This window comes from Nuphar pumila, chromosome 4 (assembly GCF_984573655.1).
Source record: "Nuphar pumila chromosome 4, dmNupPumi1.hap1.1, whole genome shotgun sequence".
NCBI classification, from domain to species: Eukaryota; Viridiplantae; Streptophyta; class Magnoliopsida; order Nymphaeales; family Nymphaeaceae; genus Nuphar; species Nuphar pumila.
The window spans coordinates 14731920-14759562 of NC_143252.1; the positions used below are offsets into that span (position 1 = coordinate 14731920).

Sequence of the window (27643 nt, forward strand, 5' to 3'; positions counted from 1 at the left end):
GAGACTGAGTGGACTTCTTCAGCCATTGGACATTCCAAAGTGGAAGTGGGATGACATCTTGTTGGATTTCATCATGGGTTTGCCGAGGACCCATCATCAGCACGATGCCATCTGGGTGGTTGTGGACCCGTTAACAAAGAGTGTTCATTTTCTACCTATCAGGGTCCGTCAAAGTTTGGAGACATTAGTAGATCTGCATGTGTATGAGATTGTCCAACTTCATAGGATGTCACGTTCAATCGTGTCAGATCGAGACCCGTGTTTCACGTCTCGTTTCTGGCATCAGTTGCAGAAGGCCCTTGGTAGCATGTTGAAGTTGAGCACGGCATTTCACCTACAGACTGACGAACAGACAGAGTGCACGATACAGACGCTTGAGGATATGCTTAGAGCGTGCACACTGGATTGGGCAGGGGAGTGGGATAGGCATATGAAACTTGCAGAGTTTTCGTACAACAGCAGCTACCATGCCAGTGTTAGTACGACCTCGTATGAAGCTTTGTATGGCAAACCATGCAGATCTCCGGTGTACTAGAATAAGGTTGGAGTGCAAGCAGTAGAGTCTTTAGAGGCCATCCAACGCTACTCGGACTAAGTGTGGTTGATCTAGACAACGTTTGGTTACAACGCAGAACAGGCAGAAGAGCTGCGCTAATCAGCGGCGTAGAGAGCTTAGTTTTACCATGGGTGATCACGTGTTTATTCGGATCTTGCCTACGAATAGTGTTTTCAGGAAGAAGGAAAAGTTGAGCCTTCGGTATGTTGGACCTTTCGAAATTCTTGAGCATGTTGGTGATTCAGTTTATTGTGTAGCGCTTCCACCTTAGTTTTTTCATATTCACGTCGACGTCGACTGGGTCTGAGCATGGCCTAGAGTGCCCTGACAAGACCAAAATGAGACTATTAATATTTATAAATTTTTTTATTTTTAACCTTTAAAATCAAGCAAAATTCAGGTTAAATTCAAAGACGAAAATAAGATAAGTATATTGTTAGATGCATCTCATAATTTTAAGAAAATTCTAAGAATTTTGATCAGGTTATAGTTGACTCAAAAATTGTGTTTTTCAAAAATAACCTACCCCTATTTTTACTTTTTTCTAGATTGGATCAAACTAAATTTGTTTGATCGAAGTCAATATGAATCTAGACCCAATCTAGGATCCATAGTAACTAAGATCTAGTCCAGGTAAAATCCATATGAATTTTAGATATGTATTTGAATCTTGAATCCGAAATCCAAAATATGATCAATTTAAAACTTTAAAATCAAATTAAAGGTTAAATTGAATAAAACTCTACCTAAATGAGTTCTCTAGAGGGGACGTCACCCTCTAGAGTAAACCTTTAATAACAAGAAATTAAATAATAAAAAAAATCCACTTTTTACGAGGATAAATTGGGGTAGTTACAAGCAATGGGCATGGCAACACAAAAAATAATAATAATAATAATAATAATCTTGTAATAGGAAAAATGAAACTTCACGATCTTCCATTAGGTGATATGATACTAGTGACGGTTTATCCATCGTGCTTCAGCTTTGCCAGGCGGGAAATATTTGATGGCAGGGAAGCAGAAAAAGATGAGGTACTCTTGGATAAAGTATTTACCGCTTTAAGGATGGCAGCACAAAAGTCTCGGAAATGAAGTTTCAATCGGACTTCATAGTCGGGCCAATAAAATATTTGATACACACGAGAACAGTATAAGAGTAGAGGAGACGAGTCCTTCAAAAGGACCACATAAGTAATGCCATAAAATGAAACCGATAACAAAAACCTTATTTTAAGTCTGTAATATTCTTAACAGTAATTGCTTGACGACAGCCTTCAAGAAAAGTTGGGCTTGCCAAGGCACAAGAATTCCCACTTTGCAGCAAGAAAAATGGATGTGTAAAATGGCAGCGAGCAAATAGAAGAGACTACCAGTTACCATCTCAATCAGCAGCAAAAATTCTATCCACTTTGTAGGGTCAATATGTTATTAGTGCCTACCAGCCTAGGCTGAAGCAGAAAAATTGAACTGTATTCCGGTCTTTCCTTGGTCATGATCAAACTGCCTTAATATGTAACAGTAGTTTATCTGGAAAATTTAAAAGAACATGTTATCATTACAAGCAAGAGAGATTCCAGGTGGCATAACAAAGCTAAGATTCACTAGATCCAGTTAAATTTAAAAGGCAAAGTGGCAAACCTCCATGCGAAAAAGCTTGGTTGGAACAATAATACCACCTCCAACAGAGCTTCTAAAGGATTCCCCAAATTTCCTAAGCGAGAAATTCCTAAACTCATTCTCAGTTAACTTGGTGAGATTGCCAGCAGAGGCAAAGAGATGGCCATGAATTCCTGCATCCCTGAACAGCTTCAAAGGGAGATCAAATGACAAATCAGCAAAGGCAGTGACTGCAAGATCTCCTCCCAGGACATCCCTACTGGAAGAAACATTGGTCACTTTCTCATTGGATGGATCGATACGCACTCTCCTTGCATCTGTTGGGCCTAAACCCCGACACTTGAACCCCAACAATGAGGTTGGCCCACTCAATGTGCATACTGGAGAAGAATGCCCACCTATGAAGAATCTCTCTGGCAAGGGGGAAGGCAAGTTCATGAATCCTTTTCCCCAAGGTAGGATAACACCAGCAGAGATTCCCAAATTAACAGCCGCACTAAAGAATCCAAGTGGAAAAGCATAACGCATATCAAATTCCTGTTCATGGAGTGAAACCATGATGAGACTAATAAAAAACAACTCTTTGACAACTATTTTACTAACAGCAATGAGAAGAATGAGAACAATAACAGTTATGTTTGACCAACAATTTATTTAATTTACTGTATATTAAAACAGAAAAACAAATGGCAACAAGAAAACATCAGCAACACTAATTGATCCAATGTAGAAACAGGCAAGTATAAACTAATTACCATCAACATTATGAATCAGCATCTTTTTTTTGTTTTTGAGGAAAGAAAACTGCCTTGAACAGAGAAGAAATCCAAAAAGGATAACAAGATGTCAATCCTCAACAGTCAAAAACAAAGAAACCCGAACCACAAAAAGATCTAAACCAAGACTGATCAGATTCTCCACATCTTAAAGACGCACATAAAAGTACATCTGACATGATAAGTTTGTGCACATAGCCAGTTCTGAGTGGGGAGTCCCTGAACGAATGGTTATTCTTTTCTTTCCAATTCACCATGCTATGAACAGCCAGCCCCCCCCCCCAAAACAAATTTTCACCTTTTGCCCTGCCTCAATTAAGCTAGACCCAGTAACAGATCCATTAATGGAGCCTCTTCACTGATGTAAATCTGTAGACTAGGTCATGGCCTGGTCCATAAAACCTGGAAGAACTCGCAGGTCCAGAACAGATGCCTCGTTTTCACCTTTTGCTCTGCCTCAATTAAGCTAGACCCAGTAACAGGTCCATTAATGGAGCCTCTTCACTGATGTAAATCTGTAGACTAGGTCATGGCCTGGTCCATAAAACCTGGAAGAACTCGCAGGTCCAGAACAGATGCCTCGTGGGTTCCTCCTATTTGAGACATAGAATGGACCTGCCCGGCCACACAAGCCTAACCTTTTGATGTGAGGTAAATGAGTCAGGCGTGTTGTGTGCAGCAGCAAGCAGTAAATAGAAAATTTCACTCTAAAAGACTTAAATGATGAAGATTACAACATAAAACATAAAGTACAAAATAATTATAAAGAAGATTTAACAGCAACTCTTAAACCTTAAAATATTCTCACACAACTCTTAAAAAAACTCAATTTGAAACTCATGTTTTGATTACAAAAGAACTACAAACTGAGTCGTTAGCCTTTGAGGGTTTATTTGATGCTTATCTATAAAAGGATTTTCACCAACCAATAGCCAACCTTGTCCAACACATTTTTTTCACCAACTTACCATGGTTGAAAATTGTAGGCACCTACCATAGTAGTAGGTGGCACACCTAACTTTCTCTATCCCAAATATTTTGGGTAGCCCAACTAGTTGGTTTCTATTCTAGATAGCCCAAACTAATTGAATTTCAAGAAATCCTATTTAAAAGTGAGACCCATATATGATAACAATCTTTACCTCGGCCTGAACATTTTTCAAGCATAAATGTTAAGCAGATTACTTGAATTTATCCTTCGGTACCAACTTGGTAAACATTTCAGCTAAATTCTCTACCATTACAACTTTCTTTATGAGAAGTTTATTTGTATTAATCACATCTTTGAAGAAATGATATCTTACTTCAATGTGTTTATTTTCGCTGAAACATCAACATAAACTGTGGTAGGTGGACCTGCTTTTGAATGGAATGATATATTTTTCCTTAAAAAAAAAAGTCATCTAGATTGAAGTGTTGGATGACTTCAAGTGCTGCTCTGCTCATGATAGGTCGGGGTAGTATGCAATGTTTCTAGACTGATAGGTGGCTATGTGGTTACAAACTCTCAGGTTTCTTGCACTGTTTGTGTTGGAAAGATCTTGTAACTGCTCAGTGAGAGATCGTTGGGCTCATGATGATGGTTGGACCATTCTCTCGATAAAAAACTTCAAGGAGTTGGCTGATTGGCATAAGTTGATGTCCCTCTTAGTTGGTATCCAACTTAATAAAGATACTTCAGATGGGGCTCATTGGAGCTACAGTCAAAAGGGCACTTTTATAGTGGCATCCTTCTAAGAATCTTGCTAGAACCAGGTGCACAATTATTTTCTAAAAAAATTCACTCTAAAGACTTAATTTTGACTAATGATAAAGATTACAACATAAAACACAAAGTACAGAGAAAATGACAAAGAAGATTTAATAACTTTCAACTCTCAAACTATTCCCATAAACAATCCTTGATCTTTTTTTGCAAGTGTGAACACATAAGCAGTCCTTGATTTCCGTTTATCTAAATCTCCAGCAAAATCAGAGTCAACATATCCAATCAAATTTTCTAATAGCTTTTCATCATCATTTTCACCTGGTAAGACATAAATTCAGATATTCCTAAAAAAATCATCTATGAAGGAGACAATAATTTGCTCCACCTTCATAAGTAACTTTTGCAGGACCCTATATAGGTGATGACAAAAAGCTATTAGAAAAATTGATTGGACATGTTGACTGTGATTTTGCTAGAAATTAAATAAAATGAGATCAACAATTGGTTATGTATTCACACTTGCAAAGGAGAAATTAGTTAAAAACAGTCATAGATATCAATGATATTTTCAAATATTGCATTGTAAATCTGCACAAACTATCGTGGTATAAAACTCATGAGTCATACTATGAAACTTTGGGAGAGGGTGATTGAGTCTAGGTTGAGGAAGGTTGTCATGATATCGGAGAATCAATTTGGTTTTATGCCTGGAAGATCAACTATGGAAGCTATACATCTTCTTAGACAACTTATAGTAAGATATAGAGAGAGGAACAAAGATTTGCATATGGTTTTTATTGATTTAGAGAAGGCATACGATAGAGTACCTAGGGACGTTCTCTGGTGGACAATGATGAAGAAAGGTGTTTCTCTCAAGTACATTAGTATAATTAAAGATATGTATGAAGGAGTAGTAACCAATGTCCGCACTTGTGGAGGGGTGACAACCAATTTTCCGATAACGGTTGGGTTACATCAAGGATCTGCTTTAAGCCCTTTCCTATTTGCGATAGTGATGGATGAGCTTACGAGATCAATTCAAGAAAATGTACCGTGGTGTATGTTGTTTGCTGATGATATTGTTTTGATTGATGAGTCTAGAGCTGGGGTTAATGCTAAGTTAGAATTATGGAGACAGACATTGGAAGCTAGAGGTTTTAAGTTGAGTAAGAGTAAGACTGAATATATGGAATGTCGGTTTAGTAAGCAACGAAGTAGTGATGGGAGTGTAGTGAAGCTTGGTGAGCAAGATATACCGGTGAATGATTATTTCAAATATTTGGGATCCATCATTCAAAAGTATGGAGAAATTGATGGAGATGTAAATCATAGGATAAAGGTTGGGTGGATGAAATGGAAAAGTGCTACTGGAGTGCTGTGCGATCGTAGAATGCCATTGCGGTTGAAGGGAAAGTTTTATAGGACGACTATTAGACCCGCTTTACTATATGGTACGGAATGTTGGGCTGCCAAGAGACATCATATTCAAAAAATGAGTGTAGCTGAGATGCGGATGCTTAGATGGATGTGTGGAAATACAATAAAAGATAAGATTCGGAACGAAGAGATACGTAAGAAGGTAGGTGTTGCACCCATTGAAAATAAGATGCGAGAGAATCGTTTACGGTGGTTTGGACATATTCGGCGAAGGCCTAATGATGCTCCAGTTAGAAGGTTGGAGAAATGGGAAAATATATTAGTTAAAAGAGGTCGGGGTAGGCCTAGGAAGACTTGGATGGAGATGATAGGAAAGGATATGAATGCTTTGAACCTCACCGAGGACATGGCGTTGGATAGAAATGATTGGAGGAAAAGGATTCATGTGGAAGACCCAAAATGAATTTCTTTTTTGGTTCATATCGCTGACCCCAATTGTTTTGGGATAAAGGCGTAGTTGTTGTTGTTGTTTGCATTGTAAATCTGCAAGCAATAATAAATGTAAAATATTGTGTTATTTTGAACATTTTAAATATCTTGCGATGTTCTAGTAATAATATCACGATATTATCATTTTTTGTTAGTTTTTTATTTATTTTCTACATCTTAAATATGTTTTTCTTCTTTCTTTTACATTTGTTATTTATTTTTCTAATTATCTAAAATAAATGTTATTTTCTTACTTTTTTTTAATATTTTTAAATTTTAAGCCTGCGATTTATCAACCTAACCTATAATATCTCGAGAAATTGCTTTGTCGAGATATGATCGAGAGAATATTTGTGAGCATGGTTCTTAGTTGTCATAGGCACTAGGCAGAGCCTAGGAGGTGAGCCCCTAAAAAGGCCTAGGCTAGGCGGCTTAGGCGGTACCCCAAATAAAGAAAATTAAAAAAAACATAATAAGAAACATGTATACAACATAAAATCAATCAGCAATAAGCAATAGACAAATAATATGTCGTTGAACATTGTAAAGCAATTATCTTACATAACCTTAACCTACTCAAACAAATTAGGAATAAATTAACAATTTGAATAAACAAACCATACAACTAATAATGTGAATGAACAATAAACAAAAAATAAAATCATGTATACAACAACAACAACAACAACTACGCCTTCATCCCAAAACAATTGGGGTCAGCGATATGAACCAAAAAAGAAATTCATTTTGGGTCTTCCACATGAATCCTTTTCCTCCAATCATTTCTATCCAACGCCATGTCCTCGGTGAGGTTCAAAGCATTCATATCCTTTCCTATCATCTCCATCCAAGTCTTCCTAGGCCTACCCCGACCTCTTTTAACTAATATATTTTCCCATTTCTCCAACCTTCTAACTGGAGCATCATTAGGCCTTCGCCGAATATGTCCAAACCACCGTAAACGATTCTCTCGCATCTTATTTTCAATGGGTGCAACACCTACCTTCTTACGTATCTCTTCGTTCCGAATCTTATCTTTTATTGTATTTCCACACATCCATCTAAGCATCCGCATCTCAGCTACACTCATTTTTTGAATATGATGTCTCTTGGCAGCCCAACATTCCGTACCATATAGTAAAGCGGGTCTAATAGTCGTCCTATAAAACTTTCCCTTCAACCGCAATGGCATTCTACGATCGCACAACACTCCAGTAGCACTTTTCCATTTCATCCACCCAACCTTTATCCTATGATTTACATCTCCATCAATTTCTCCATACTTTTGAATGATGGATCCCAAATATTTGAAATAATCATTCACCGGTATATCTTGCTCACCAAGCTTCACTACACTCCCATCACTACTTCGTTGCTTACTAAACCGACATTCCATATATTCAGTCTTACTCTTACTCAACTTAAAACCTCTAGCTTCCAATGTCTGTCTCCATAATTCTAACTTAGCATTAACCCCAGCTCTAGACTCATCAATCAAAACAATATCATCAGCAAACAACATACACCACGGTACATTTTCTTGAATTGATCTCGTAAGCTCATCCATCACTATTGCAAATAGGAAAGGGCTTAAAGCAGATCCTTGATGTAACCCAACCGTTATCGGAAAATTGGTTGTCACCCCTCCACAAGTGCGGACATTGGTTACTACTCCTTCATACATATCTTTAATTATACTAATGTACTTGAGAGAAACACCTTTCTTCATCATTGTCCACCAGAGAACGTCCCTAGGTACTCTATCGTATGCCTTCTCTAAATCAATAAAAACCATATGCAAATCTTTGTTCCTCTCTCTATATCTTTCAATAAGTTGTCTAAGAAGATGTATAGCTTCCATAGTTGATCTTCCAGGAATAAAACCAAATTGATTCTCCGATATCATGACAACCTTCCTCAACCTAGACTCAATCACCCTCTCCCAAAGTTTCATAGTATGACTCATGAGTTTTATACCACGATAGTTTGTGCAATCTTGTATATCACCCTTATTCTTATATAAAGGCACCAAAGTACTCTTCCTCCACTCATTAGGCATCTTATTTGTTCGCCAAATCAAGTTAAAAAGATTTGTCAACCATTCTAAACCTTTCTCTCCCAAGCATTTCCAAGCCTCGATAGGTATACCATCTGGGCCAACTGCCCTTCTTGATTTCATTTTCTTCAAAGCCTCTGCAATTTCTTTCTTTTGAATCTTGCGCATGAAGTCACGATTTATCTCATGAAAAGGAATGGAGAAGTCTCCAAGATCTTGAGCATGACTATCATTAAATAGCTTATCAAAATAATCTTTCCATCTCTCCTTAATCTCCTCATCTTTGACTAAAACCCTTTGCGTTTCATCTTTGATACATCTAACCATACCCAAATCCTTCGATTTCCTATCTCTCATCTTTGCAAGCCTATAAATATCCTTGTCGCCTTCTTTGGTATCCAACTTGTCATAAACCTCCTTATATACCTTAGCCCTCGCGTTTCGAACAACTTTTTTAGCTTCCTTCTTTGCTATCATATACTTCTCCAAATTCTCATTATCACGACTCTTACTTAGATTTCTATAACACTCTCTTTTAACCTTAATAGCTAATTTGACATCCTCGTTCCACCATGATGTATCCTTACCTAGTGGTGCACCGCCTTTAGACTCACCCAATACCTCCTTAGCTACTTTTCTCATACCACCCGCTATCTTATTCCACATTGATTCTGAATCCTCCTCGAGACACCAATCAACTTCCTTAACTACCTGCTCTACAAACATTCCTTGTTTAGCTCCTTTCAGTGCCCACCACTTAATTCTAGGATCTATCCTATGTCTATCCCTTTTGCGGCATTGTCTAATTCTAAGATCTAAAATTAAGACTCTATGTTGTGTAGCTACACTTTCTCCTGGTATAACCTTACAATCGATGCAACAACCCTTATCTCTCTTTCTAAGTAGGAAAAAATCTATCTGACTCGTATTAACCCCACTTTTAAATGTTACTAGGTGAGACTCCCTCTTCCTAAACCAAGTGTTTGCTAAGATCATATCATAGGACAAACAAAAATCTAAAATCCTTTCTCCACTTTCATTTCTTTCTCCTATACCATAGCCTCCATGGATATTCTCAAATCCATCCCTACTAATGCCTACATGTCCATTAAGGTCACCGCCGATGAAAAGCTTTTCTCCATAAGATGTCTCTTGTACTACTCCATCTAAATCTTCCCAAAATTGATGCTTAATGGAATCATCTAAACCTACTTGAGGTGCATAAACACTAATAATATTAATAATATCCGTACCTAATACTAATTTAATAAGTAAAATTCTATCACCCTTCCTACGGACCTCAACTACATTATCTATAAACTGACGACTCATAACAATCCCTACTCCATTCCTATTCCTATTTATTCCTGTATACCAAATCTTATATCCCCAAGGTTCTATCACTTTAGCTTTCTCACCTACCCATTTGGTCTCTTGAAGACATAAAATATCAATCTTTCTCCTACACATAACATCTACTAACTCTACCAACTTACCAGTTAAAGACCCTATGTTCCAAGTGGCTAACCTAATTTTATGGTCTTGGACTAACTTATTTACCCCCACCCGTCCAACAAAGTGAGGGAACCCTTGCCTATTTGACACCACACCCGGGCGTCGGTGTGACGCGTCGCTTCTGGGCGACGACCTAGCAACCCTTGCACATTTATCACTGCCTCCGGGCCTAGAGAGTACAGCGCGTCGCTCAGTAGGGAACGCCCCAACGAAATTCTCATATTGGTTCATTTTCATAAGATATGACAAAGTTTTTATGCTGGCTGTCACAGGCCTACCGCAACCCTCCTCCTTTATCCGGGCTTGGGACCGGCAGTGTATAACTACACAGGCGGAGTTAAAAAATAAAATCATGTATACAAAAAAAAAAAAAAAAAAAAAATAACAATAATAGACATAATACAAGCAATAGACAAATAATGTCTTCTTCTTCTTCTCAACAATAGACATAATACAAGCAGTAGATAAATAATATGTCTTCTTCTTCTTATTCTTCTCGACAATAGATACAGTACAAGCAATAGACAAATAACATGTTTTCTCCTTCTTCTTTTTTTTCTTTCTCTTCTTCTCGAAGAAGAAGAAGAAAACAAATGATGTTTTCAAAAAAAGAACATCTTAAAAAAAATAGCCAGGCTCTAAAAAAAGCCTAGGTGGTCCCAGCCTAGGCGACAATATAGGGCCCCACCGCCCAAACCTAATCACTTAGGCAGCGCCTAGGCCGCCTTCGACAACTAAGGTATGGTTAATTGTCTCCTTCATAGATGATTTTTTGAGGAATGTTTGAATTTATGTCTTAAAGCAGAAGTCCGAGGTGAAAATGATGATGAAAAGCTATTAGAAAATTTAATTGGATATGTTGACTCTGATTAGAAAATGAGTGTAGCTGAGATGCGTATGCTGAGATGGATGTGTGGAAATACAATAAAAGATAAGATTCAGAACGAGGAGATACGTAAGAAGGTAGCCGTTGCACCCATTGAAAATAAGATGAGAGAGAATCGTTTACGGTGGTTTGGACATATTCGGCGAAGGCCTAATAATGCTCCAGTTAGAATGATGGAGAAATGGGAAAATATATTAGTTAAAAGAGGTCGGGGTAGGCCTAAGAAGACATGGATGGAGGTGATAGGAAAGGATATGAATGCTTTGAACCTCACCGAGGACATGGCATTGGATAGAAATGATTGGAGGAGAAGGATTTTTGTGGAAGACCCAGAATGATTTTCTTTTTTGGTTCGTATCGCCGACCCCAATTGTTTTGGGATGAAGGCGTAGTTGTTGTTGTTGTATGTTGACTCTGATTTTGCTGGAGATTTAGATAAACGGAGATCAAGGATTGGTTATGTGTTCACACTTGCAAAAGAAGATCAAGGACTGCTTATGTGAATAGTTTGAGTTAAGAGTTATTAAATTTTCTGTCATTTTCTTTGTACTTTATGTTTTATGTTGTAATCTTTATCATTAGTCAAAATTAATTCTTTAGAGTGAATTTTCTATTTGTTGGTCACCACTATGCACAACAAGGCAAAGGTCTTAGACATCTATAGAGGACTAAGCCCTCATAAGGTGTGTTTAGAAAATAATTGTGCACATGGTTTTAGCAAGATTCTTAGCAGGATGCCACTATAAAAGTTCCCTTTTGACTGTAGCTCCAATGAGCCCCATCTAAAGTACCTTTATTAAGTTGGACACCAACTAGGAGGAACATCAACTTATGCCAATCAGCCAACTCCTTGAAGTTTTTTATCGAGAGAATGGTCCAACCATCATCATGAGCCCAACGATCTCTCACTGAGCAGTTACAAGATCTTTCCAACACAAACAGTGCAAGAAAATTGCCTGAGAGTTTGTAACCACATAGCCACCTATCGGTCTAGAAACATCGCATACTACCCCGACCTATCATGAGCAGAGCAGCACTTGAAGTCATCCAACACTTCAATCCAGATGACTCTTATTTTTAAGGAAAAATATATCATTTCATTCAAAAAAGTGAAACATAATAGAGTTATAGCAGCAAGCGATGAGGTATCACCTGCTGCAAAGGAAGACAGTACATGAAAACGAAAACAGTAAAACCAAAACCAAAAACACCTATACAGTACAGCACAACAAGCATGAATCGTAGTACAGAAAACAAGACCAAGAACAGCACCTGAATTGCAGTTCAAACGCAGTTACTGCAGAAAAACATGAGCATCACAGCAGCGACAATGATCGGCCTCCTTAGCTCGGCTTGTACCATCTACGAAAACCAGAAACGCAGAAGTACAGCAGCCGTCCCTATTCCTTGTACAATGTTCATTCAATACATCCGGAAACCCTTCAAGCAGACTGTTCGGACTGAATCGAAAAAAACGCTGTGTTCCCCAATCCAGTCCGTATGTAGGTGCGGCCACTTAAGGCAAACCCTCACACCAATCTCCCATCAAATCTGATCATAAAATCCCTCGAGGTCACTTGCTCTACCTCTGAATACACACGATGGTTCCTCTCAAGCCAAATGAGCCGCCAAGCAGTCAATAGACTCAATACCCAAACATGCCATAAAAACTTCCAACGGGTGCCCCTAGAGCTGAGGTGAGGGGCAATCAAAACCTCTCTAGGAAAAGCAATAGTTTTATTAAGAATGTTTTAAAACAAAGCTTTGAAATAACTGATTTAGGCTTTCTTAGATATTTTTTTGAAATTTAATCTTTAAATTATATATATATATATATATATAATTTAACACTCCTCAAACTTACAATGTAATCACCAAACGTTTGTCAAGCAAAAAAAGAAACCAGGGAGAAGGAAGAGCTTTCGTAAAGAAGTCGCTGAAATTCCGATGCTATATAAGGCTGGATGATACAGTCTAGGCACAGCCCCACCGCCTGGGCAATACAGTTTGGGAGGTCGGGCTCTATTTTTTCGCCTAGGACTTTTGATTAAGTTGTTGACTGTCAACGACTATAAAAGGGGGAAAAGGGATCCCTTTTCCCCCTTTTATGTGTGCTCTCCTCTCTCTCGTTAGGGCACGAAGAAGAAGAAGAAGAAAAGGAAGAAGAATGTATGGGTACTCTCTCTCTCTCTCTCTCTCTCTCTCTCTCTCTCTCTCTCTCTCTCTCTCGGGCTTGGTTCAAATTTGATAATTCGAACACATTGTTTGTTATAGTTCTTGTCCAGATGTTTTAATAAATGAATTATCCAATAGTTGATTTGTTGGAAGGCGTACTTCCATAGCGGATAACTGGTTGTCAATAATTCAGAATTTCTCATGAATGTTTTCATTTGTATTTTATTTTATAATTATTTCACTTAAGATGGCATTGACAAAAACCCAAAAGTATATCTTGGATAACAAGAACAGCCAAAATCAATGACACATATTTTACTAGAACTTGATGATAAAAATTCAAATTTGCATTTAAATAAGTTCAATCCAAATCATGTTTTTTAGTAATTAGGCTCTGATAAACACGTCTACAAGTTTACATTAAGCAAAAAAACTACCATCTTTTTGAAGTGGTGAGGGTTGTTAGAAGGATAAACTGGTTGGGACCCACCAATTCCTCTTCATCTTATTCTTTTGAACATAAAATGATATACACTAACCTCAAAGTTTAAGTTTCAAATCAACTATTGAATAATTCATTTATTAAAACATCAGGACAAGAACTATAACAAACAATGTGTTCGAATTATCGATATTTGTGACTATGGTTTAAATCTTTTTGCTCTAATGTGTGTCATACTATGTAATTCTTGGCTTCTTTTGATTTCTCTTCTTGTTGTTTAACTTTTAGTGCATGCATTTAGAACTAATAACATATGTTGTTCTGAGTTCCTGATATGGTCTTGCAATTCTTCCATGTTTTTTATTATTTTTGCTTGAGTAAGTTAAAAAAAACAATAATAAATTTATTGATTGACACATCTTCACATTCATCAAGCACTAACCATCTCTCTTAAGGATTTTGAGTAAGCTTCTTCTCTAATGTGTTTTCTTAAAATTTTATATTATCACCTTTAAGGTCATACTATGTTATTCTTAGGCTTCTTTTCATTTTTTGCTTGGTCTTGGTTTCGGTCTCGAGCTCGGGCAATGAAATTGATGCTTATTTATTTGTTTTTGTAAATTTGTTTATAAAAGCCCAAAAGCAACTATTACTTATTATATAATATATTATATATTTATATATATGTAATAGGTGACAATGTGTGTTTCTGTGAAAGGCTGAATTCATATTTTGTGTTTATGTTAATTGGTGCTTATGCTTACTCCTTTTTATTTAGCGAATTTACATGTTCCTTTTTTTTATATTCTTATCATTTTTTAGAACGATAGAAGGGACTTCGTCTGCAAGTACTAGCAAATCCACTCTAAGCTTGACATTTTCAAATTTGGAAGATATGCAAAACTTCAAGCGAAAATCAAGTGATCCAGCAATGGGAGTGGACCTATATTAAGGATAAACAAGATCCAAATTTTGTGATGTGCCTTAAATGTAAAATAACTTATAAAGGAGGCATATACAGAATAAAACAGCATCTATTTGGGATTGGAAGAAACGTGAAGGTTTGTGATAAAACAACTGCAGAAATCAAACAAGTACTTTCTAAGTACATGGAGGAATCGAAGAAGAGAGATGAAAAAAATAAGAGAAACAGTTAATATATATGAAAGAAGTGAAAGTTTGTTCTCAGCTTTTGATTTTGGCGAAAGATATGTTGCAGTTTCATAGATGGTGGGGCAGTCGAGTAGCACATTCAGCTTGAAACTATCACAGGAAAAAGGGCCTATGAATTTATACTTCTGAAGTGATCTAGCAGAGAAAGGAAGGCAAACAAACCATGTTAGAGAATTGCTTTAAAAAAGAAGAAAAATTTTACATTAGTAGGTGATTTTATGATGGTAGGATACCTTTTAATACAGCAAAATTGCCTTCATTTTACAGTATGATTGAAGTTATAGGCCAATTTAGACCACGGATGAAGCCTTCATCATATCACGAGCTGCGAGAACCACTTTTGAATAAAGAAATGAAGAAAATGAAGAAGTTCTTGGACCACTACAAAGTGCATTAAGAAAAAATTAATTAAATTCATACAAAGATAACCATCATTGAAAAAATCTAAATATCCTCAACATATATATCCAACATGCAATTAGAGCATATTTAATGCACAAAATAATGCATGATAACCCAAAAAAGTTCATATACAATAGGCAAAAAGTCACTCACACAACCCAAATATGGGTTCAAGCACAAAAGCCACTAAGGACCAAGAGGACACATAAAAATGGCAAGACTCTTTAGACAGTGGTAATAGGAGATGAAATAATAATAGGACTCTCTGATTAAGAGATAATGGCAGAACTCTTTTCTTGGAACAATTTGGACATAGACGGACGGATGCAACATACCGTCAGATGGCTGGACCGATACAAAAGGGCATACACTTATTAATTTTTTGGTTAATTGTCCATTGAAAACAATGTTTTTGAAATCGGTTGATGCATCAAATGAAATAAAATATGCAAATTTGTTTTTTGCATTGTTAAATGATATTGTTGAAGAAGATGGGGAGGAGAATGTGGTTCAAGTTGTTACCGATAATTCCTCCAACTACGTCAAAGTAGGTAAGTTGTTGATGGATAAGAGAAGATATTTATTTTGGAATCCTTGTACTGCACATTGTATAGATTTGATGTTGGAAGATATACGAGAATTAAAAGAGTTAAAGAACATTTTTTGAAAAGCAAAGCAATTGGTAGTATTTATATACAAACATACTCAATTGTTGAGTGTGACGAGAGCGCACACACACACAAAGGGACTTACATAGGCCTGCAGTGACGAGATTTGCTACTACATTTTTTACTCTAGAAACATATATAATTGCAAAAAAGGCATAAGGTTCATGTTTATTGGAGATGATTGGGCAAAAAGTAGTTTTTCAAAAATGTCAGTTGGTAAAAGATGTGAAAGCATGATTTTGAGTTCAAATTTTTGAAAGTGAGTGAGTCATGCTCTGAAAACAATGGCTCCTTTGATTGGAGTGCTTTGATTGGTTGATAGCGATGAAAACCCTGCTATAAGTTCCATCTACGAGAAAATGGGACATGCAAAGGAACAAATCAAGGTATAATTTAATTTTTTTGTATTTTACTAATTATAAATTTTGTTTTTAAAATTTACCTTAGCTTTTATAATGATTATTTTTAATTATTTTACATAATTGATAAATTTGTGTAATGATAGAGAAAGATATGGCCCTATTTGGGAGATAATCGATAAAAGATAGAACAATCAATTGTACAAACCTTTGTATGCAGCAGGCTTGTATTTGAATCCAACCATATATTATGAGTACGAAAATATTGAGTCCAATAAGGAGATAAATAATGGCTTATATGATTGCATCAACCGTCTTGTTCGAAGCGAAGTTGATCGAGATGCACTAGTAGACCAACTCATAAGATATAGAACTGCTAGTGGGTCTTTCAGGATGGACTTAGCAAAGAAGAAGAGAAAAGTGCAAACGCTAGGTAAGATGATTAAATTTTAATACCTCGCCTTACAATATTTTTATAACTTATATATTTTATTTACATCTAATTTGATTTTTTTTAGTGGATTGGTGGATTTCTTTTGCCATTGGTTGTCCCCAACTCCAGACCCTTGTTCAAGTTTTAGGCCTCACATGCAGTGCATCTAGTTGCGAACGTAACTGGAGTACCTTTAAAACAGTAAAATATTATTTACTACTAATTAGTAATTATTAAATAGTTGTCAGTTTGTATATATTTGAACTTTATATATTTTTTTTTGCAGATTCATACAAAAAAAAAACTAACTTTTGCACAAAAAGTTGAATGATTTGGTTTTTGTACAATATAATCGGAGATTGAAATGAAGGTATGAGGAGCGAATGAACAAAGGCGATCTCGACCCCATCGTCTTAAGAGAAGTCGATCATAAGGATTTGTGGCCATGTGAAGATGAGGCAGTCTTCGAAGATGGCGTGTTACTTACATAGAATCTTGTTAATAAGGCATCCGGAGCGTAAGGCATAGGGCGGGGGCAAGAACGCATTCTACTAAAGACCTAAGAAAGAAAAGGTCTGACAAAACAAAGAAGGTGGTGAGCATGGAAGAAGAAGAGAAAGAAGCTACCTCTGCAGATGAAACTGGAGAAGAAAAGCAATATATCGTTGAAGATGATTCAAGTTCATCATCTAAGGATTAAATTCAAGTTGTTATTGTAAACTTATTATAAATTTATTGGGGTTCTTTGACTATTTTATACTTGAATACACTTAAAGTTAGTTATGTTATGTATGTGTAGATATGTTGAATATCGGTATGCCTATATTTTTATTTGGTGATTAATTGGTTATGTTTTAATTTTTTGTATAGGTTATAAGTTGCATTGTCTGTTTATTCAATTGTTCTTTATTTCATTTTTTAACATAATTATCAGTTATATTGTTTTACTTCTTTGTAGTTATTAGATTTATTAATTTATGTTCTAGGAGGTCGATGGAGGATGCCCCTCAAAGGATCCTGTATTGAAATATTGTACATCAGTTGACTTGGAGATGCCTCTCAAAGGAATAGTGAAGTGTAACTTTTGTGATTTTATAATGCATGGAAGATTGTATATATTTAAATGTCATATTATGGGGCATATAAACTCCACTGTGAAATTATGTACACATTGCATTCCTTCAGATATTCGTGTTGAGCCTCTTACTAGTCTTAGAGAAGGCGACGAGAGAAAGGCATAAGTACATGCAACATTTGTGAGATAAAAATTGCCAGAGGTGGTCCCTGATTAAGAAGATGATGACCCGCCATCATCATCTCAAGCTACTAAACAATGCAATAAACGAAGAAAATGATTGGAATGAAGTTTGCTACTGAAGAATGAAGATGACTTTTATATATAAACATATGTTTTTGAACTCTATGTTTAGTTAAATGTATTATGTTATTAAATGTTAAATGTTTTGTGGTGGACAATGTATTGAGCAAGTTATTTAATATAATTGTCTTATAGTGTTCGACGACATATTTTGTTTTGTCTATTGCTTATTGTTGATTGATTTTATGTTGTATACATGTTTGTTATTGATTTTAGTAGTTTGTTAAAATATTTGTACATTTTTTATGTTTTTTTATTTGGGGTACCGCCTAGGCTTTTTAAGGGGCTCACCGCCTAGACTCCACCTAGCGCCTATGACAACTAAGATATATATATATATATATATATATATATATATTCAAGTAATAAGTAAAACCTATTAGGGGTATTTTCACCATTTCACCTTATGTAGGGTTTTATTTTTTTTTTGTATTTTACTTATTTTATTAAGGGTATTACAGTCCTTATAATGCCCTTAAAATGGAGTTGTTGGGAGAGTTTCCAAACACTATATTGCAAGCCATTAGGAGCACTCCCAATGGCTCTAGTTGTAGTTTTTGTGTATAAATAGAGGTGAACCCCCTCTTGTATTTTAAGCTTGTTCTCAAGCATTCTCTCAATAAACTACTTATATTTTTTACGTTGTTTTTCTTGCCCATAAGTGGAATTGAGTTAATGATTGTATCTTGACCTATAAGTAGTCTTCATATTTCATTACATACTTATGGTATACCTATTGGGTATTTAGTATTTAGTATATTAAGTATACTTAATGTATACTTTTAAGGGAAAAATAGGTATTTAAAGTTCATTTATTTTTAGTCATCGAATGACTTATTCTTGTGTTTTTCTGTTTTTATTTTTGGTCAAACTAGGTTGACCAGCTAGCCGTTAGGACTATGCCTAATGGCTAGTTGGAGGAGGTCCAACTAGCCATTAGGCTAGTCCTCTCTCTCTCTTTCTCTCTCTCTCTCCTACTTAGTGTGTTGTGTGTGTGCTATGTGAAGGTTGAGAGAGGATGGGTATACATAGGGTGCATGCTTGAGTGTTTTGTAGTGAAGATGCTTTGTACATTTTTTGTATATTTTTGTTATTAATAAAATTATTTATTTTATTTATTGGTATTATTGTGGATGTACAAATATGTTGTTCATCATTGTTGGCTAAATGAATTATGTTTATGCTTTAGTCCCTTTTTGTTTTTATTTGGTTGTTTCTCAAGTTCTGTGTCAGAGGCCGAGGGAAAAGACCCCTAAAAGGACTAGTTGAGGCCTAAGTAGAATTAGTTGGGTATAGTTGGGACCAAAATAACAAAACATTAAGAAAAACATAAATATTACAATAAATAATTAAATTTAGTAATAAACATATGATTGTCACTATGAATAGAGTATAAGAGTAATTTTTTGTATCACAAAATTTGTAAAATTTCATAACATTGAACACAAACATATATATATTGTATAATGTATCTACAAACATAGATATAAAAACTACATATATAATACATATATAACTGAAAAAACAGATTATATATATACATATGTATATATAGAAAATACAAACATACATGTGAAGAACAGGAATAAAACAAAAGGAAAAAGGAAAGAAAAGAAGGAAAAAAGGAAAAAGAAAGAAGGAGAAAAGGAAAAAAATGAAGAAAAAGAAGAAGGTAACCGGGGCACGCCAAACCAGTCGGTGTACCCGTGTCGACATACGTCGACATGGGTGCAGGTACCAAACACATTACGGGTACGTGCTGGTCTGGATCAAGTCGGGTCCAACCCGGACCCAACCCAGTTTTTCTTTCTCCAACGAAAGGCAGTGAGGAAGAAGAGGACAAGCAAGAAGAAGAAAAAAACAAGAGGAAGAAAAAGATAGAGAGAGAGAGAGGGCATACCGGTTAGGGTTGGGCCTCTCCTCCTCTTCTTCTTCTTCTTCTTCTTTCAATCTGCCAGAGAGAGAGGGGGGGCATATCAGTGAGGCGGTAACCTTCTCCTCCTCCTCCTCTTCTTCTTCTTCTTCCAATATACCTGTGTGTGTGTGCGTGCGCGCATGAGAGAGAGAGAGAGGGTGCCCTCTCAACCGAAACCCACATGAGAGAGAGAGGGTTCCCTCTCGGCCGAAACCCACACGAGAGAGAGAGAGAGAAAGGGGTTTCGTGCCTACCCACCTTTTTATTAAAAAAGGTGGGTCTGGATCAAGTGTGGACCCTAATATAGATCCACACTTGATCTAGACCCAAACAGAGGGAAGGGGAGGGGGGAAAGGGGACTTTCATGCCCTCTCAGCCGAAACTCACCCACCTTTTTATTAAAAAATTGGGTCTGGACTAAGTGTGGACCCAAATATAGATCCACACTTGATCTAGATCCAAACTCTCTCTCTCTCTTTATATATATATATATATATATATATATATATATATATATATATATATATATATATATATATATTTATATATATATATATATATTTATATATATATATATATATATTTATATATATATATATATAGTCATGTCCCCATACTCACATTTTTTGGAACTGCCGTGTCGTACCCTCTATACTTGTACCCATGCCAGTACCCAGGTGACATAGGGAGAAAGAGAAGAAAACAATTGAGGAAAAAAAGACAGAAAAAAGAAAAAGAAAAAAAGAGGAAGAAAAAGAAAAGGGGTTGGGCAGGAGGAGGAAGGAGATAAAAAAGGAGAAGACAAAAAAAGACAATTGTATCCCCACCGCCTAGGTGGGGACAACCTGGGCAGTGCCTAGGCAGGAAAACAGGGTCCTACCGCTGAGACCCATAAGTCTAGGCGGTGGTCTTGTGCCTAAGTGCCACTTTTGACAACTAAGAGACACAATACATGACCATTAAGTTTGAAATGGAGGTTTGTGCTCTCAAGCTTGCCAAAAAATGACCAAACACCAAATTTTATAGTTCCCATCCTCTTTTTTTTAATAAACTTATAGATCCCATCCCATTATAATGTCCAAATGTAGCCCAGCAATCTCAACACCCTTAATAACATGACACAACATTAAAATAACATGTAACTTGTTGACATAAAATTATAGTTCAGATTCATAAAGTTAGTATATAACAAAATGGAAGAGATCTACAATATGAGAAACAATGCCAAGAAATATTTCAAACCAGTGTCACAAATTTTATTTTCTCAGACTGCACACAGAAAATGACAAAAACACTGCCTGCTTCATGAAGATCATTGGTACCAAGGAATAGAAGTGCAAGGCACGTAACATATAGGCTTAGCTATAACTTTTAAAATAAGTAGACTAGAATAAAAAAGAAATGGAAGCACCAACCAACACTAGAATTTGTATCTCAATGAAAATAGATTATTAAAATATTGCACCTGTCTTATAAACCGCAAGGACCTACTATCTGGGTCAAGACCACCAATCTGAGAAGCTGACATAAATGCATAGCCACATGTTGGCCGCAGCTGTGAGTCTCTCCTGTCAAGCTTGTATATGTATTTCACTGAAGATAGCAAACTATGACCAAGCTGTCTCCTTATTGACCTTGACGACATATGTGAAGGGTCTGTCAAGGTACGCCACAAAAGGGTGTAAGACAAATCATGATGTCTGGTTGAAAACAAGCCAAGAGAAAGACCCAAGAGTCTCTCTTTGTAAGATGAGAACTTCAACCAATCTTGTGAAAGTAAGGATATTCTGGCTGTCAGAGGGGTTGATAATCTTCCCAGTCTTGGCAATGATACTCCAGAACTAACTTCCATGGTCTGGTCCCATCCATAAGACCCAGAACCATCCCAAATGTCTCCATATCCAAGCAAGTTTTTCAACTTCAATGATCCTTCAACAGACCAAGATCGAGCCTGCAATGCATGACAAATTATGAAACAACAAATTTATCCAAAACAAAACCACATCGAAGCATTTCAATCTGCCATATGTGCCCTTTGTTAGGAAATAGTGCCAGTACCTTGTAACTTAGCCAGAAAGAAAAAAAAATACAAAAGCACAAGAAATATATTAATACTAAACCCAAAAAAAGATTAAAGTAAAAAACACAATGAGAGCACCCCAGGACTTCAGGGCTATATCCTAACAGATTTTGCAGCAGAAAACCAGGAAAAAAAGAGAAAATTGGAAAAATAAAATAGCAGACTTACTGCTAAGAATCTCTGTCAAGGGATCATAATCTAAATGATGATACATGCAAGACTATTCTGAATTATATATCAGTACATCAGAAGAAAAAAAAGTTATTGCCTGTATAGGACACAAATCTCATGTGAGGCTTAGCCACCAAACCCCTACACATCATTCAAGCTCTTACAATGGACAAGCATTTAACTAAATGATTTACATGTGGTTCCACATGAATAATGATCAAGAAATACAAGCTGACCACTTGTCCTATCCTGTGTAAATTTGATAGAATTGTATGGGTATTTCTGAATGCCATAAGAATCTTTCTGGATTTTCATTTGTAGCAACATTGAATATCCACAAGTTCTAGACCCGATTGGGTGCATAAATATTGCAATTGCTTATTCCTATTATATTAAGATGCTAGTTCATTACCTTTTACAGTCAAATCGCTCTTATTATTATATGTTTTGGCATAATTGATAATGGTTCATTCCTTGCTCTAATTACATGAGATTAAATATAATGGGGCGCTCTAATTACATGAGATTAAATACAATGTGACTGCTTCCATTCTCATTATTTAACAAAATTGACTAGCTGCAGATATATTACACAAAGAACACACAAAGTATCAGGTTTGCAAATGTATTGTAAGGTACACAAATAGATATAATGAAGGTAACTGGAAAGTTGAACTAATAGAATAGTTAGGATAATACTTTAAGAAAATTAAGTTTTTGGTTCAGCCACTCATAAGCTATGTTGGGCACAGCAACGGATGTTGCAATATGTATTGAGTAGATAACATAGTTAAGAATACCATCCTCAATAACAGCCACCTTCTATCATTTGTCCAATAAATTTATCTCACAAATAATGCTACAACTATGTAACATGGACTCTTCTAACAGGGCGTCGCACCCGCGTCACACCCAGGCAGGAGAGACACTTGGACACGGCTTCTTTTGTGTTATGTGAAGTCAACCACACTGAGGTCCATTTCTATCCAAAAGTAGATTCAGTTAACCCTAATCAAGTCCATTTTTATCTAATATTATATATAAATAAATAAATGCACACACATACACGTAATGTTAACTTAAAACTGTTAAAAATTATATATATATATATATACCCTCTCCACACCTCCGCACCTAAGTTTTTTTAAAGTGCCACATCGCCGCATCCGCACCCGCACCCACACCTATGTGACATAGTGCTACAATGATATCAAGTAGATAAGAGTCCTGATGAACAATTTAAAGTAAACAGTTAAAAGGTTAAAACATCATGTAGTACGACAAGAAATGAGTACATCAAGAAGAAACAAGTTTGCAATGCTTTCATCATTTGAAACAACAAAAGCCAAAAAGGCAAATTATTACTGCAGCCTTCTAAAGATTACTTACAATCTCCTTGGTAAACAAACCAAACAATGAATGCTACAAATAAATAACACAATAAGCAAAAGATAGTAGTGTATGATGTTAGTTCGCTAAAAAAAATTGTTAGAGGATAAGATGTATGTCATCATAAAGGCATAAGCTTGATGATGGGGCATGGATGGTGTTTGGCTTTAACCTTCAAATATGATTCATTATAAAAATCACCTTAGTGTAGCACGCTGGTGTCCTACTATAAAAATTTGTACCTTCTCTTGTTCAGAGAAATAAATTCCATTTAGAAAAAAAGAAGAAGAAGGCCACAGTGTTGTTTTATTTCCCTAGACACTGAGGAGTGGCAAATTGTGTGTGGTCCTCACCTTCTACCTTTTAATGAGGTGGCTGCTCTTAGGGCTAGGAGATGCATTTCCATACTAACAGACTGTGTACTTCATGCCATTGCACCAACCAATGGCTCTCCAGGTATATTTCTCAGGGTAATTTAAAAACAATCTGTGCTTATTGTGAAAATTAGCAGGAACAAACATAAATTGCACAAAGAAAAAGGAAAAGGAACTTTTGCAAAACTTTAAAAAGTTGGAGCTTCTTAAGAGTATATCATGAGAAATGCAAAATATTATGTTTGGGTTTTCTCATGGCAAATTACCTTTCACCAAAGAGTTTTGGAATTTCTTGCTAGAATATCATGAGAAATTCAAAATATTTGCAAAATTGGTCACTAGGTTTCGATTGTGTTTATTGGATTATTCTATCGAGCAATGTATGAGATATGAAGTGCTGAAAATGTTCAATGGAGGTCAAGATGAGATGGAATGAGAAGTAGTGGAAGTAGAAAATTCGTTGGTGATAATTACAGGTGATGAAGGTGGTAATGATCAACATTAAGGGTTGACACAAGTTGGTGGAGGTGATTGTTGACATGGAATGGTGGTGATGGTGACAGGTCTGTGTTTGTGGCTGTGGAAATGGTCACATTAAGCCTTGTAAGTTATCTTGAAAAGTTCCGATATATCATTGTGAACCACTTGAGCACAAACCAAAGGATTGTCTCGGCAACATCAAACTGATTACTACTCAAATGTCTCTTTCAAAGATCAAACATAGATTTTTTCCCGCTATATGATCTCCAGATAATAACTCTTCCAACACAGCACTTAGTAAATAAATCTCTAAAAAGTATTTGGCATCCTTCTATTCTCATTTTGATCACCAAGGTGGCGCCCGTTTCCCCACATGATTCAATGTATTCATCCAGCAACTGCCAATCAAAACCTCAACCCACCAAGAATTACCCTAACAAACCAAGATTTTATGCCAAGAAAGAAAACCTCACGAAATGGCCAAAAAATAGATATCCACGAAAGGAAATCGAGGAATACCTCTGGTTTCGAGAAGACACCAATGTCCCCCGTAAGCGGGTTCTTCAACTCCTGAACCTCGACGATGACGTTGACAGTGCCAGGGAGTTCGGCCGGGCCGCCATCGAGGGTGATCGAGACAGAATCGAAGATTTCCAGGCTTCTCAGCCTGGCGTTGGCGAAGGTGGCGGCCTGGATCAGTTCCTGCACGGTACCGGCATCCCTCAGCAGCTGGAGTTCGGCCTCGATGAGAGAATCCTTGGTCTTGGTGTTGCCCTTTATGAGGATGTCGTGGACGCGGACGCCCACCTTCTCCGTGGACAACCTCCTGAACATTCTCTCCACTTTGGTCCTCTGCCCCTCCGTCCCTGCAACCACATTGGCTTCTTCCTCATCTTCCTCTTCGTCTCCTTCTTCTTCTTCTTCTTCTAAAACTTCGTCGCCATTCTCTTTTTCTTCTTCTTCGATTGGAGGGGGAGAGGGTGTCTCTCCTTTGGCGGTCTCCATGAGGAAGAAGAGGAAACGAGGGGACTGTGAGCCCCTTCTTCTTCTTCTTCTTCTTCTCGATTTTCTGTGCCTCCGAGTGGTGAACTCCACTGCGGTCGAGTGTCGGACCCCTTTGGTGGCTCATTCGGTGTTTTACATGACCCTCATTAAGTCAAAGGAATGTTAATGGGTCGGGTGTGACCCGATTCGACCCGGGTTCAGTGACCATGAAGTAGGTCCGATAAGCTATCGGGTCGGACTCATAGAGTATCATATAAACATGGATATGGGTCCCTTTGATTTTTTTTTTTTATACTTCACGGATACTGGCAGCGTAAAACTCCGTGGGCTTATCCTTGCTTCCAGTGAGTCATCGCGCTTTGGCTTGCACAAGGGAAGACTCTCACGGGATTTGAACCTAGACCGCTTGCCTAGCGGCCTAGGCCTCATCCCACTATGCCAACCCCTTTGGGGCGATTGGATTATTTTGAATTCATATTTGAATTTGAACTTTTTTATAAATTGTATTTGAATATTGGATCCATATTTAATTATGATGCTTGTTTACACCAGGAGACACGTCTTATTTAGAGTTTATCAAACTTAAAAATTCTCATCTACTGGATGAGAAATCTTGAAGTTTAAGCAGTTCAGATTGATATGGGAAATTTTCTTTATTTCTTTTCTCATTTTTTGTTTTTTAGAAATTGTTAGATATTTTTAGATAATAATAGTTTTTGGTAGTTTATTCTAATTTTTTTGTTAATTATTTCATGTTTTTTCTCTATTTTCTTAGATAAAGCTAGATATTTTAAGATATTCATAGTTTTTAGTCATTTTCTCTGTAAATCTAACGACATATTTACATCAAGATCACTCACTGTATCGCATCCATAGGATCTGGCTTTGGTGACAAAGAAAGAAGTATGATTAACTATTCAGGTTAGACTCGTAGGGTCTGATTAGTATACCAAACCATGCATCATTTATATCAGACCCTACTTTGACAGGAGTCTCGATTAAAATCTGCAATTTTTAGTGTAAAAGATGGGAAAAAAAGAAAACCTATTTTTTGGTCCGAGTCTGGTTTACGTTATACATACATGACCTAAGTATGGCTTTGCGTTTGGTAGGTCCAATTATATTGGACCCCAAACTCTAACCCAGTAGATGTACCTCAGAGCTGGATTTGGGTCTAGACAGATCGATCCTGTGAATGGTCCAACCCATTGACACCCCTACCTGGACCAGACATCAGCGCTTCAGAGTCAGAACTGAATCCAGATCTAACAATCTCGTGTAGATCTGATGCATTGATAGCTGTACCACTTTGAGTTGGTGCAACTCTGGTTTTTAAAATCCACTGGTAAGTTTGTAAAGTGTATGCGAATTTATGTCTTATTACTATAAAATTGTACCACCCATTGGTTAGTTTCAACTCCTAATTAAATCAAGAATCGTAGGTTTTTATGCAAAAACTTAGACCTAACAAACTCGCATAAATTTATTTGTGATTTTTTTGTGAAACTGAAACCACCAAGATCGTAAATATCTTACTCTTTTGCATATATTTCATGAAAACACAAAAATATATGTGTGAAACTCCACTTACCACTTAGCACTAAATTCACAAATATCCTACTTTTTGGCATATACTTTCAGAAATTGCATAAATTTATGTGTGAAACTTCACTTACCACTAAATTCATAAATATCTTACTATTTCGCATATACTTTCTGAAATCATATAAATTTATGTGTGAAACTACACTTTTCACTTACTACCAAATACGTAAATATCTCACCTATTTGTTTATACTACATGATCTTGCATAACGTAATTTGCAAATCAACTTATATCATAAATATCGTACTTAACTATTTACAAAAGTATGACACATATTAGATATTGCTTATTTGTTGCAAAATATTTTTTCAAATATTATATAAACTCGATGTGATCTCCAATTTGATTATTTTCGCATGATCTAGGATTTTTTTTTATCTTTTGTCCACAACTAGTGGTCCCTAACCTGCTTTCCTTCCAACAACTATTTTCATCAAATATTTTTGGTAATTATTTCTATCAACTATTCATCGAAGGCATGTCATGAGTGTTGAACCATCGATGGTGTATTTTTTCGGTAAGTATAATGTGCCCTTTTGTTTAACGGCTGAATCAAATTCTGTTTCATTTTGTTTAATGGATGAATGAAATACTATTCACTTTTGTTTGTT

General features: G+C 36.4%; 1 protein-coding gene across 1 annotated transcript; it reads right to left on the bottom strand.

Moving 5' to 3' along the window:
- Positions 1 to 1647: 1647 nt before the first annotated feature.
- Positions 1648 to 25471, bottom strand: LOC149839460 (uncharacterized). Its single transcript, XM_090004134.1, has 4 exons — positions 24941 to 25471; positions 21393 to 21878; positions 2197 to 2712; positions 1648 to 2085 (listed from the first exon to the last, which is right to left on the bottom strand). The coding sequence occupies exons 1-4, from the start codon at positions 25424 to 25426 to the stop codon at positions 2002 to 2004; spliced, it is 1572 nt and encodes a 523-aa protein (XP_089860260.1). The 5' UTR covers positions 25427 to 25471; the 3' UTR covers positions 1648 to 2001.
- Positions 25472 to 27643: the final 2172 nt, after the last annotated feature.

What these genes read in the sequence shown, in the direction of transcription:
- LOC149839460 (XM_090004134.1), bottom strand. Translation starts at nt 25,426, where the DNA reads ATGGAGACCGCCAAAGGAGAGACACCCTCTCCCCCTCCAATCGAAGAA. An exon ending in GTGTCTTCTCGAAACCAGAG is followed by an intron (nt 21,879 to 24,940) that starts GTATTCCTCGAT and finishes CATGCATTGCAG; the next exon opens with GCTCGATCTTGGTCTGTTGA. An exon ending in CCAAGCTTTTTCGCATGGAG is followed by an intron (nt 2,086 to 2,196) that starts GTTTGCCACTTT and finishes TAAATTTTCCAG; the next exon opens with ATAAACTACTGTTACATATT.